The following is a 12,034-nucleotide window of genomic DNA, read 5'->3' as shown; positions in this document are numbered from 1 at the left end:
TGCTTTTGTCTATATCAAAATTATTCTGAGAAATGCTGTAGGACACTCCTGATAAGACTCCAACTCCCATCAGCCCCAGCCAGCGTGAACAATTAAAAAAAAAGCCTTGTGAGATGAGGCCAGTAGCCCATCCATTCCAGGAACCTGTTCTCGCAGTGGCCAACTAGATACCTGTGAGAAATTTACAAGGAGAACCTGAGCACAAGAGCATACTCCCGGGGCTTCTAACAACTATTATTAGAAGCACTACTGTCTCAGATTGCGAAGACAATGCACAGTCATCAGGCCTAGTGGCCATTGACAGCCTTTCCAATGAGTTTGTCAAATCCTCTTTTTAAGACCATCCAATTTGATGGCCATTGCTGCCTCCTATGGGAGCAAGTTCTATACTTCAGCTATGGTATGTGCTGTGTGAAATGGTTCTTTCCGGAATCTTCTGACATGCGGTTTCATTGGATGTCAAATATAGGCAAACCTGGCCCTCCAGATGTTTTGGGACTACAACTCCCATCATCCCTAGCTAACAGGACCAGTGGTCATGGATGATGGGAATTGTAGTCTCAAAACATCTGGAGGGCCAAGTTCGCCAATGCCTGGTCTATAAGATGCCCCCATGTATTGAGCTTTTTGGGGGGAGAATTGACCAGAGTTGTTGGGGTTTTTTGAGGGGTAATGCCCACAGTTGTTGAGCAATTTTTTTGGGGGGTGAGGGTGGGAATGCTGAACCAAATATCATTCACCCAACTGGCAAACGCGAACAATCACAAGCGACGCAAGGCAAATTGCGGAAGCGGCAGCCAATCCAAAGCAGCCCTTGCCGCATCAGCTAATAACCCGCCCATTTGACAAAGCAGCAGCCAATCCAAAGCAGCCCTTGCAGCAGACGCCATTCACCCACCCAATCGCTAGATCCTGCTTGCGGATGCAACCAATCGCCCATCCCCCCCTCTGCACTACTCATGTATAAGATGACCCCCTCTCCCCATTTTTTACTTTATTTTGGAATAAAAAACCGTCGTCTAATACATGGAAAAGTATGGTAAATATGAGGTTTTCAATTCATTCAGAACGTTAGCAGTTTCCACAAGGCAGGGTGTTTTGTGTGTGAAGGAAGCTTTTGTGGGTACTTTCCACAAGTACCCTCTGCAAAAAGCAAAACTAATAAGCACAGAGGTATATTTAAAATCGACAGAGTCCCGGGAGACACACCGTTGTGACAATAGCAAGTACTGACGTTGCTGAGTTTCAGAAATTGGTTTTTATTATTATTATTATAAAAAAAAATACTGACAGGTGTTTCTAAAAGTCCTGATGAAGAACAGGAGGGAGGGTTTCTGCCCTTGGGAAATTACAGTCGTAAGTGATGGCATATGCCTGTCTATATCTATATCTCAACAGATCTGTCTTTGTTAAGGGATGTCTTTGATTTATTATGTATCAACATCCTTGCCATGACTCTTTATAACCTATTAATATCCCTTCCCATTTTACATTCTTGCTCACATATTGGCGTGAAAGACAGAGAATAAAAGTCGATAAGCAGGCAGCTTGGAGAATTTTGTAGCGGGGGTAGAGATTTAATTCCTCTGCCCTGGCATCTACTTATTTAATGAGTTGTAATTCTGGTTTTGCCTTTTTAAAAAATAAATTCTAGTTTCCCACAGGCTACTGTGAAAACAGGATGGGCTATTGGTCTGATCCATCAGGCTGTTCCTACATTCTTATGTTCTTAACATAGGAAGGCAATGGGGCCAAAAGGTGGCAGCTGATTCCTCTGCTTAAAAAAAACCTCTTGGATAATTTCCAACCAGTCACCATCAGTCAGTGTTTCAGGAATAGTATCATCAAGCCTCTCAGTGCTTGAGGGTATTAATCTGGAGTCCTAAATGTGACCTATAGGCACAATGTTGCCCATCAGTCTCCCCTTTTATCAGAAGAGTACCTTCTGCCCTTAAAATAAATAAATATCATTTTCAGTTTCCTCCTGAACTGTAAAAGAATGCCCATCATCTCCTGGAAAATATTCAGCAAAATGGCCTCCCAAATTTCCCTTCTGTGAATTTTTGATTTGATGTTGATCCAGTTTTAATATCTTTCAACATTATTTGACTAATGTTGAAGGAAGGAAATGGCTTCACGCCTACGCTTCCCATTTCAGTCACTGAACATTGAGCTGAAAATTTGGGAAAGAGAATTTTCTGAATTAAAAACTGTGGGAGAACTCTACCACTCTCCCTGACTCAAGAATACTGAGTACCCCTCTAGTTTTGCCATCCATAAATATTGTGGAGCAGCTATTTTGACTCAGCCCTAAAAAGTAATAAAGAAATCAGAATGAGTGTTAGAACACTTACTAAGGATGATCTGCACCAGTGATAAATGAATTCCCCTCAACTAAACTCAGAATTGAGTCAGCAACTATGAGCACTGTAGAAAATCACTTTAGGGAGGGGGAGGTGAAACTATTTTCAATAGGAACTCATAATTTTTTATACTGATTTGCTTCCTTTTAGGACCCATGCACATTCCCACACTACCAATTTAGAATTGTAGCATGGGGTGAGAAATAGTCACTTGTTCAAAAGGAATTATAATTATAATTACAGTTGTTACTACTACTACTAAAACTGCCAGAGTCATGCTTTAAAAGTCACATTAACATGCTTCTTTCCTGAGACCATGACTGGCTTTTCCAACTTAGAGACTCCCGAGCAAACTGATTACTCAGAGAAAAAAGTATTGTTCTTAAATTACATTCCCGTTTTTTAAAAAGAAGAAAAACACATTAAAGTAAATTTCAGCAATCAACCATCACTTAATCAAGAGGAAGGGATTAGAGTGTTCCACTTCAAAGAATGAGCAAGCTTTCAGCACCTTAGTCGGTCTGAGGAATGAAGATGGCGGAACCATGGAACAAAATTAGCACAGAAATTCGAAACGACCTTGCTTTACATTATAAAACAAGAGGAAGGATTTTGGGGCAAGGGGATTCTCCCCAGAGTACATCCTGACTTTATGAGTTGGAGGTGGAATAATTCCATGTACATTAATTTGAAATGTTGATGACATCACTCATCCTGAGTTGAGTCCATAGGATGGCTGGATGGTGCTTTGTATGCAGGGCAACACCTGCAGCCAAGCTGGTGGCAAACTTATTGCTCTGCTTTCCTTTGGACCAGATAAGGAAGGCTGAGAGCAGGGTTTTGTCATCTGGGCAGCCCAGGACCTCCATACACACTGCCCAGGTTTATAGAATCATAGAATCATAGAGTTGGAAGAGACCACAAGGGCCATCGAGTCCAACCCCCTGCCAAGCAGGAAACACCATCAGAGCACTCCTTTAAGCCTCTGCTTAAAGACCTCCAAAGAAGGAGACTCCACCACACTCCTTGGCAGCAAATTCCACTGTCAAACAGCTCTTATTGCCAGGAAGTTCCTCCTAATGTTTAGGTGGAATCTTCTTTCTTGTAGTTTGGATCCATTGCTCCGTGTCCGCTTCTCTGGAGCAGCAGAAAACAACCTTTCTCCCTCCTCTATGTGACATCCTTTTATATATTTGAACATGGCTATCATATCACCCCTTAGCCTCCTCTTCTCCAAGCTAAACATGCCCAGCTCCCTTAGCCGTTCCTCATAAGGCATCGTTTCCAGGCCTTTGACCATTTTGGTTGCCCTCCTCTGGACACGTTCCAGTTTGTCAGTGTCCTTCTTAAACTGTGGTGCCCAGAACTGGACACAGTACTCCAGGTGAGGTCTGACCAGAGCAGAATACAGTGGCACTATTACTTCCCTTGATCTATGTCTTGGGGAGGTCAGTTTAGTGCTGCTAATGCAGTTGTTTGACATCACTCCATTGTCCATTGAGAAAGATGGAGGCTAAAAACAATGTGTGTGTGCTCTCTCCAACACATATGTTTAGTAGTAGTAGTAGTAGTAGCATTTCCACTGTCAAAAGCAAAATGTTCTAACAATCAATCTCTATCCATGGAGAACTCTGGGAATTGTAGCTACATGATAGGGTTCTCTCTTAACAACTCTCACCACCCTTAACAAACTACACTTCCCAGGGTTCTTTGAGAGAAACCCATGATGTTTTAAAGTGGTATCATAGCAATTTAAAGGTATGGTGGGAATGTGGCCAAACTATGTGACAGGTTTGTCTTTAACCTGTAGCAGTAAGAAAACCAGTGAATCTCATGACACCTTAAAGACATATGCATTTGCAATGGCAAAAGCCTGTATGTTCCTAATGCTTTCAAGCCTGTGCGTGTTGCTGTTTTTTGTTTTTACTTTAAGTTTTAATTAAAATAATTGTAGAATACAGTAAGCTTGATTCTAGACAGTAATAAGGTGCATGGTTCTGGACATAAACTTCAGGCTAATGTCTTATTCATGCTCAACTGAGAGAAAGCGGTACTGAATTTGATGGGATTTGTTCCTGAGGAGGCTCATAACTAGAACCTCCACCTTTTAAAAATAGCAAGCTGTGTCTTTCACATGAATGGATTTTCAGGTTTGTTACCTATTTTGTCTGTGGTGCTGTTTTCAGATGTTGTAAGCCACGCTGCTCGTTTGAAGATGGGTGGAGTAGAAAAGTAATGGGAAATAAATATCTGCAGATGTCTTCCTATGAGTCTCCTGTAGATAGATTGCTGATATTCATATCTGCAATTTCCTAGCTACCTCCTTCATGCTCCTATGAGGTCCCAAATTGACAAGGATTGATCTGAATCATTATGTCTGCTGAGAAGCAGAAGAGCCCAATCATGCAAACACTTATGCATAAGGCTATTTTGGTGCATAAGTGAAAATCTTCCAAATTAGCAGATGAAAATCGTTGGCTTGTTTAAGAGCATCCATGTCACGGGAATTAGACACCAAAAGTTACGAAGCAAATTATTTGATGGTTATAGAGCAGTGATTATGCAAAGTGCTGTAAAAAAAAGCGTTACCTTGTTCCTGGATAGTTAATGTTGCCATTTCCATCCTCCTCATGAGTCTGAGTAGCTGTGTGACAAGGTAGAAATTCAAATGGTGAGGCATTTCCCCACATGGAGGTTCATCAGTGAGGAAATACAGGCCTAATGTCAGCATGTGGCACCTTTGGGCAGCTGACAGAGCCCCTCTGCACTCACGCTTGCCTGTCTGTTCCTAATACAGTGAGTCATCTTCTACGGTGTCTCATATAGCATTGCATTGTGGGAAGTTTAGAATAGCAGATCATAGCTACGCACCACTGCCACAAAGTAAAACCACCATCAGGAGCAATGCTGACTAGGGAACCATAGGAAGCTGCCTCAGATTGAGTCAGACAATTGGTCCCTCTACCTCAATGTGGTCTACACTGACCGACCGCTGCTCTGTGGGTTTGCAGACAGGTGACATCCCTAGCCCTGCCTGGAGATGCTGGGGATAGAACTGGAGAACATCTGTATGAAAAGCAGATGCCTTATCACCATAGGCTAGATCAGCATTTCTGAAACTTGGGTCTCCAGCTCTTTTTGGACTACAACTCCCATCATCCCTAGCTAGCCGGACCAGTGGTCAGGGGCGATGGGAGCTGTAGTCCAGAAACAGCTGGAGACCCAAGCTTGGGAAACCCTGAGCTAGGTGCTCACGTCCTAATCACATTTGCTTACCCTTTCCTGCTGGGTCCAATTTACACAGGAGAGGGCATGATCAGTGATCTGTGTTTTCATTTTTGCCATGCTTGGAGAGGGCAGATGAGCTAGTAGCAACACCGGGGAGGGGAGCCAGAGAATCCAGAGGTTCATAGTGGGAGCCCTGGCAGGATGTGGGCCTCAGCAAATGTCCCACAATGCCAACACCTGTTGTCAGCCTTCTGTCCCCTCTGACGAAGAAAAAGGAAGCATATTCCATCACCTATTATGCATGTGTTCCTTTGAAAGAGAGATAATTACTACTATTGTTATTGGGATAGGAGAGCTATGGAGTTGAGCAAGAGGCAAAATAAAGATGCTGTGACTGGGCCAACAACCCTGTTGCCCAGAGACCTTACAGACCAAGCAGGTTGAGGTGTCCTCAAGGGTAGTAGTATTGGAGAACCTCAATACCAGTCCTGCCCTGCTGATTTTTTTGCATGTTGAAACATCTCACAGTACAGAAGGAGACTAAGCTGATGGTTGTTGTGTTTTCCTAGACATCTGGCAGCCCCAGATAAGCAATCTTCAAACGCTCCTCAACAAAACCTGATGCCAAAATGAGTTTGTTAGTCTTCAGAGAACCATGCGCAAGTCTCTCTTGTTTTCTCCCCTCCATTGAACAACTCCCCTGTGAGGAATGATTGCAGGTTTGGGCCTTTTTAGTTTAGAGAAAAGAAGTTCATGAAATTATTCATGGCATGGAGAAAGTAGAAGGTGAATAGTTTTTCTCCAGCTCTCCTAACACTAGAACTCATGGATAGCCAATGAAGCTGAATGTTGGAAGACTCAGGATACAGAAAATAAAGTTTTTCATGAAATGTGTAGCTACGCTATGGAACTTACAGTGACGGCCACCAACTGGGGTGGTTTTAAAAGGGGTTAGACAGATTTATAGAGAAGAAAGCTACCAGTGACCGGGCCCATCGCTCCATATTTACTTCTTAACGTTGAATATGAAGATGATTTAAGCAACTTCTGTATTTCACCCAGTCACAGTTACACTCGCAGTTATGGGAGAGGTTGTTTTCCTCCGATTGATTTGTGCATTTTGTTGACTTTTAGCAGTTCCACTCTTGAGAAATAGTAAACATATTTTAAAGAGGATTAGGCACATTCATGGAGGGCAAGTCTATCAAAGGCTGTGCTCTACCTCCAGAGCCAGAGGCATTCATTCCTCTGAATACCAGTTGCTTGACATCACAGGTGGGCAGAGTACTGTTGTGCTCATGGCCAGCTTCCCACAGGCATTTGGTTTGGCCATTGTGAGGATGGGATGATGAACTAGACGGGACATTGGTGTGACTCAGCCGGCTCTTCTTGTATTCGGACTGTAAGGTAGCCTTTTCACATGTGCAAGCAATCACTGGGATAGCTCAGCTGGTAGAGCATAAGACTTTTAATCTCAGGGTCATGTATTGTGAAAGAACGATGTCAACCAACATTTGATGATCTCCTTCTACCGGTCCACAATAGAAAGTGTTCTTTTATACTGCAACACGGTGTGGTACACTGGTTTGACATCATATGATAGGAAGTGCCTACAGAGGGTGGTGAATACAGCACAAGATATTATGGGCTGTCCCTTGAATCCACTGGATGACATTGCGGAAGAATGTTGCCTCAGGAGAGTGAGGAAAATTCTCAGGGATGATTCACACCCTGGTCGGCACTTTCTTGATCTCCTGCCCTCAGGCAGAAGATATAGAAGCATGATTAGTCACACCAACAGGGTAAAGAACAGCTTCTATCCTTGAGCTGTTAGGCTGCTAAATGAAAAGGTAACAACAGGGCAAATGACTTTCGGGTTTGGTGTGTGTGTGTCAGTAAATGACAGAAATTAAGACCAAGAGAGCTGAGTGGGGGGTACTCGTGTAATCTCACTGTATACAAGTTGTACAAGTGACAATAAAGTTTTTCAATTGAGCCCCACACTGGGCAAAAGATTCCTGCATTGCAGGGGGTTAAACTAGAGGACCCTTGTGGTCCCTTCCAAATCTATGATTCTACATTTCTACTTGCTGAGCCAGTAATCGAGGAAGGAACATGAATGTATGAACCATGTCTGAAATAACTCAAGTATGCCCCCCCCAAAAAAACCTTACTGTACAAAGCTTTCATTGACCTCTGGAAAAAAAATGTCCTTTCTCTCCTCACAGAGAGTGTCGATTATGGGCCGGTGTTTATACAAGAGCCTGACAATGTAATTTTCCCCATGGATTCAGATGAGAAGAAAGTATCCCTCACCTGTCAAGCACGAGGGAACCCAGCGCCAACCTACAGGTAAAAAACAAAATGCTTGCCAGATTCATTCTCCCTGGGTTGGTTACTTATTTGATCCAGAAGTATTTCTGAAATATATATGTGGCTTTGTGCCCTTGTTATGTACTCTTAAACTGTTTTTTTATATAAAAAAATTAAAAAGCAGGTAATTTTGACCATCGATTTTCTCCGTCGTGTCTAATTGTTTCACAAAAGTTATGTTAATTACACAGGTATGTAATGTGATCCAGAGGCCTGACTGGCCTCAGCAAGAAACTGGGCATTTAATGTCACTGTTCCCCATGCTGTGGAACGCTCTTCCAGCAGAGATCCGGAAGACATCCTTTCTGTTGACCTTCAGGAGCCTCTTGAATAGTTTTTAAAGCTGGTGATTTATACTGATTTTAATGGTGTTTTCTGCTTTATTGTTGCACGCCACCATGATATTTTATGATATTGGCAGTGCAGAAATCCTTTTATCCATATAATAAATAAATAGCCTTCTTCAGGTTTTCAGATAACATGCTAAGTTAGCAGATGAGAGGGGCCAGCACTCTAGTTCCAAACACCCCGCTCGCTTTGCAATTTCCATCACATGGAGGTTGACTATCTGAAGTGAGGAGCTTCCTGGAATCAGAATCACCAGAACCACAGAGTTGGAAGTAACCCAAGGGTCATCTAGTCCAACCCCCTTGCAAAGCAGGAACCTCTTGCCCAACGTGGAACTCGATACCAATGACCCTGAGATGCAGAGTCTTCATGCTCTATCAATGGAGCTACCAGAATATTAGGATTCTCTGTCTCTTTTGGTCCATATTGATTAGTTTTCAAATTAGGATAGAACCATGAAGATAGGTGAACAAAAGCAAAGATTTCGTTTTTAGAGTTCTAAAATGCACAGGGAACATCCATGTGTACATCACGCTTCAGAAGGTCACTGTGAGTTGGAAGGCAGCCAGATTGGTAACAGGGGGTGGTGATTTCCCCCCCTGAGTGTTAGCACACTTTCAGATAGCAACACCTGAAAAGCGTTGTTCTTACAATTACACTGTGTTTACATCTTCTATGTTGCTTGAAATGGACCACTTTCTCTGCTTTCCTCCCAAGATGGCTCCGAAATGGAACGGAGATAGACACCGAAAGTGATTACCGGTACAGCATGATAGAAGGGAGCATTATCATCAATAACCCCAGCGAAACAAAAGATTCTGGGCAGTATCAGTGCTTTACCACCAACATGTTTGGCAGCATATTGAGCAGAGAAGCTACACTTCAGTTTGCATGTGAGTAGCCATACACTATTCATCTCTTTACCATATTCATCCAGATTCGAATAAAGATATTATACCACTTCCTGAATAATGAAGGATTTGCACTGGGAAGTGTTGGAAGGATTGTAGCATCTGGTCTGCCTGCCGTCAGCCATATCTTGCATCTCCTAAGTAATTGGCTTCCCATGGTCTCAGACAGGGCCCAGTTTAGAATTTAGCTGGATTATGTAGGATGCTGCAAACAGCTTTCATATAATGACTACCCCATACAGCCACCCAAACAAGTACTGTGGTTTGTTACAGGTTTCTTATACTTGGTGGTTTTCCATAGTTCTGTTGCCATTGGTGAAGAAACGCTTCATGTATCAAAGAAGAACTATATAATGAAATACCACTTCATGTTATGGCAGTGGCATGGAGAAGCCTGTATCAAGGCCAGAAAGGCCATACCTCAGTGGTAGAGCATCTGCTTTGCTGGCAGAAAGTCCCAGATTCAGTCTTCAGTATCCCCAGGTAGGACCAGAAGAGACCATGGTCTGAAATCCTGGAGAGTCATTGCCAGGCAACATAGTCAGTACTGAGCTATATTGACCAATGGTCTTACTCAGTATAACACAGCTTCTTATGTTCATATCAGACGTAAGACCTGCTGAAATATTGGGGTTCTGAAATGCCCAGGGAGCTTCCACAAGCAAAGGAAGCCACCCACTTCAGAAGGTCACCCTCCATGAGTTGGAAGGCAACTAGACTGGCAAGAACAAGTGGTTTCCATGCTGCTCCCTTGAGATAATTTTCACAGCCTGAAAGTATAACTTTTTCCTTTCTTCCCCCCACCAACCAAGGGCATAGAGACATTCTGGAAATCATCCCTCTTGAGGTTCTGAGAGGAACAAGCAGGTTCAGTTAGAATTTACACCTTTGGGACTTAGGTGGTCAAATAACGAGCACAGTTTTCCAGTGTCTTACTGTCCACTGTTAGTTCCCCATGCCTGGGAGTGGAACAGTGCAAAGCTGCCATATGGTAACTTAGCAGGGATCTACTATCCCAGCGAAGCCCCAGGAGAGTCTTCACAATTAGCTCCTCCTCTTTGCTTTGCTGTTCATCTGCTCAGTCCCAATGCACACCTGGTTCTTTTCCGGCGGCTTCTCCATTTCCCCAACGAGGCAATGGTTAAGAGGTGAAGTCCTCTGCTGGTTCTGAACTGCTTGCTGGGCCTGAAACCACCTTCACTCTTGTGGGGCTGTAGGTGAAAGCAGGGAACATGGAGTCTTTGGTGGGACAAACAAAATTATTTGGGCTGGATAACTCAGCTGCTTGATTGTCTCCCTCCTCTGATGGCACCACGAAGCAGGGAGGAAACAAGAAAGTTCTTGCTTATGACGTTATTCAGCTGACACGGTGAAAGACAAGAAATCCAGTCATTCCTCAATGATGCTCTCACTGAGCTCCTCCCCCTTCCTTTCTAGCAACAACACCTGCCTCTACGGCATTCGTCCATGGACAATTGTCTCTGTGCCCTTGGTTCTTGCACCCTTAATGAACTCCTTGTTTTGGGAGAAGGGGGGTCGGTTATGCTGCTCAGTAACATGTCAGTTAGCTGCTCTGCCTCCCTTCCTCCTTCTAACACCTCCTAACTCTGCTGCTTTCTTCTTCTCTGGAAGCTACAGGAGAAGGGGGTGTGATCCTCACCTCTCCTCTTCCTCTTCAGTCCAGTCCCTGACACAGAGTTATGGTGTTGGAGGTCCATACAGAATCCCACTTCTATTTCTTGGTTCAGGTCTCCACTCCCTGAATTATGCTCTGGCTAGATTCTGACACTCAGACGATGGCCTTGTGCTTTCTTCCTCTCTTGACCATTCATGTTGCGATTCATATATCCCAGCATTTGCCATCTTCCTCTTGAAACACAAGGCATGGGGAGGAACTTTTTTTCAGAGCTCTGAAGTCCTCGAAAATAACAAATACTCTCACAAGATACGGTAATTTGTAATGATGTGTAGCGATCCCCTCTGTAAAATTGTCACTGTGCCATATGAGCTTATTGCCCTGCTGATAAGGTCTTTGAATTGATAATGTGACATCTCTGGCTTCCCTTGCATCCTGCTGAGTTTAGAACTTGAAAACTGCTAGCAATTTATCAGAAGTTTAGAGTCTCACAACTGTGCATCAAACATGAACTGAATGGGGCAGGATCCCAGGTTTTCCCATGCTGTTCCTACCTTCAAAGTCTCTATGTAGTAACTCTACTAAATTGACAGAGTGTGTCTAAATATAGAGCACAGCGCTTTCCAAAGCATTTGGATGATTAAGGCTGCAAGTCTATATACTGTATACCTTTACCTGAGACCATGTTGCATTGGGAAAGAACCTTAGTTCAGGGGTAGAACAGCTGCTTTGCATGCAGAAAGGTTCCAAGTTCAGCACCTGGAATCTCCAGGAAGATCTGGAAAATGCTCCTGTCTAAAACCCTGGAGAATTAGAGGGACCAATAGTCTGACTTGGTTCAAGGCAGCTTCCTTTGAACTCAGCGGTGATATCCAACTCTTGCACTAATGCAAGGATTAGCACAGCTGCAGTGGGATTTTCTCCCCCGCTTCACCCTATGTGTGCCCTTTACTGTCCCCAAGATCTGCTTTGGAGCATTGGGAGGAAAGCTTGAAATAGATTTAGGAGGTACACAGGGGAATTTTCCATTGCACAAAGATAACTTCTTGCACTTACAGAACATTAATCTTTGATTATGTGGCATTGTGTTTAACTCTTAATAGGCATATGCAGGATTGCATTGTTAGAATCTGCACATTCATCTAGGCTGCCCTGTCCTCCTCCATAGGAGCATA

The 12,034-nt window shown here is 43.4% G+C and overlaps 1 protein-coding gene across 4 annotated transcripts in view; it reads left to right on the top strand.

Moving 5' to 3' along the window:
- The window catches only part of CNTN5 (contactin 5), a 701,719-nt gene that overhangs the window by 464,802 nt on the left and 224,883 nt on the right, over positions 1-12,034 (top strand). For all 4 annotated transcript variants that reach the window (XM_083736193.1, XM_083736191.1, XM_083736192.1 and 1 more), the window contains 2 exons: positions 7,820-7,943; positions 9,030-9,205. In XM_083736193.1, coding sequence (XP_083592319.1) covers positions 7,820-7,943; positions 9,030-9,205 — 300 coding nt within the window. The remainder of the gene's footprint in view (positions 1-7,819; positions 7,944-9,029; positions 9,206-12,034) is intronic.

The sequence above is a fragment of the Podarcis gaigeae genome, assembly GCF_964106915.1.
Source record: "Podarcis gaigeae genome assembly, chromosome: 4".
NCBI lineage: Eukaryota > Metazoa > Chordata > Lepidosauria > Squamata > Lacertidae > Podarcis > Podarcis gaigeae.
This window is presented reverse-complemented; position numbering and strand designations above follow the sequence as displayed.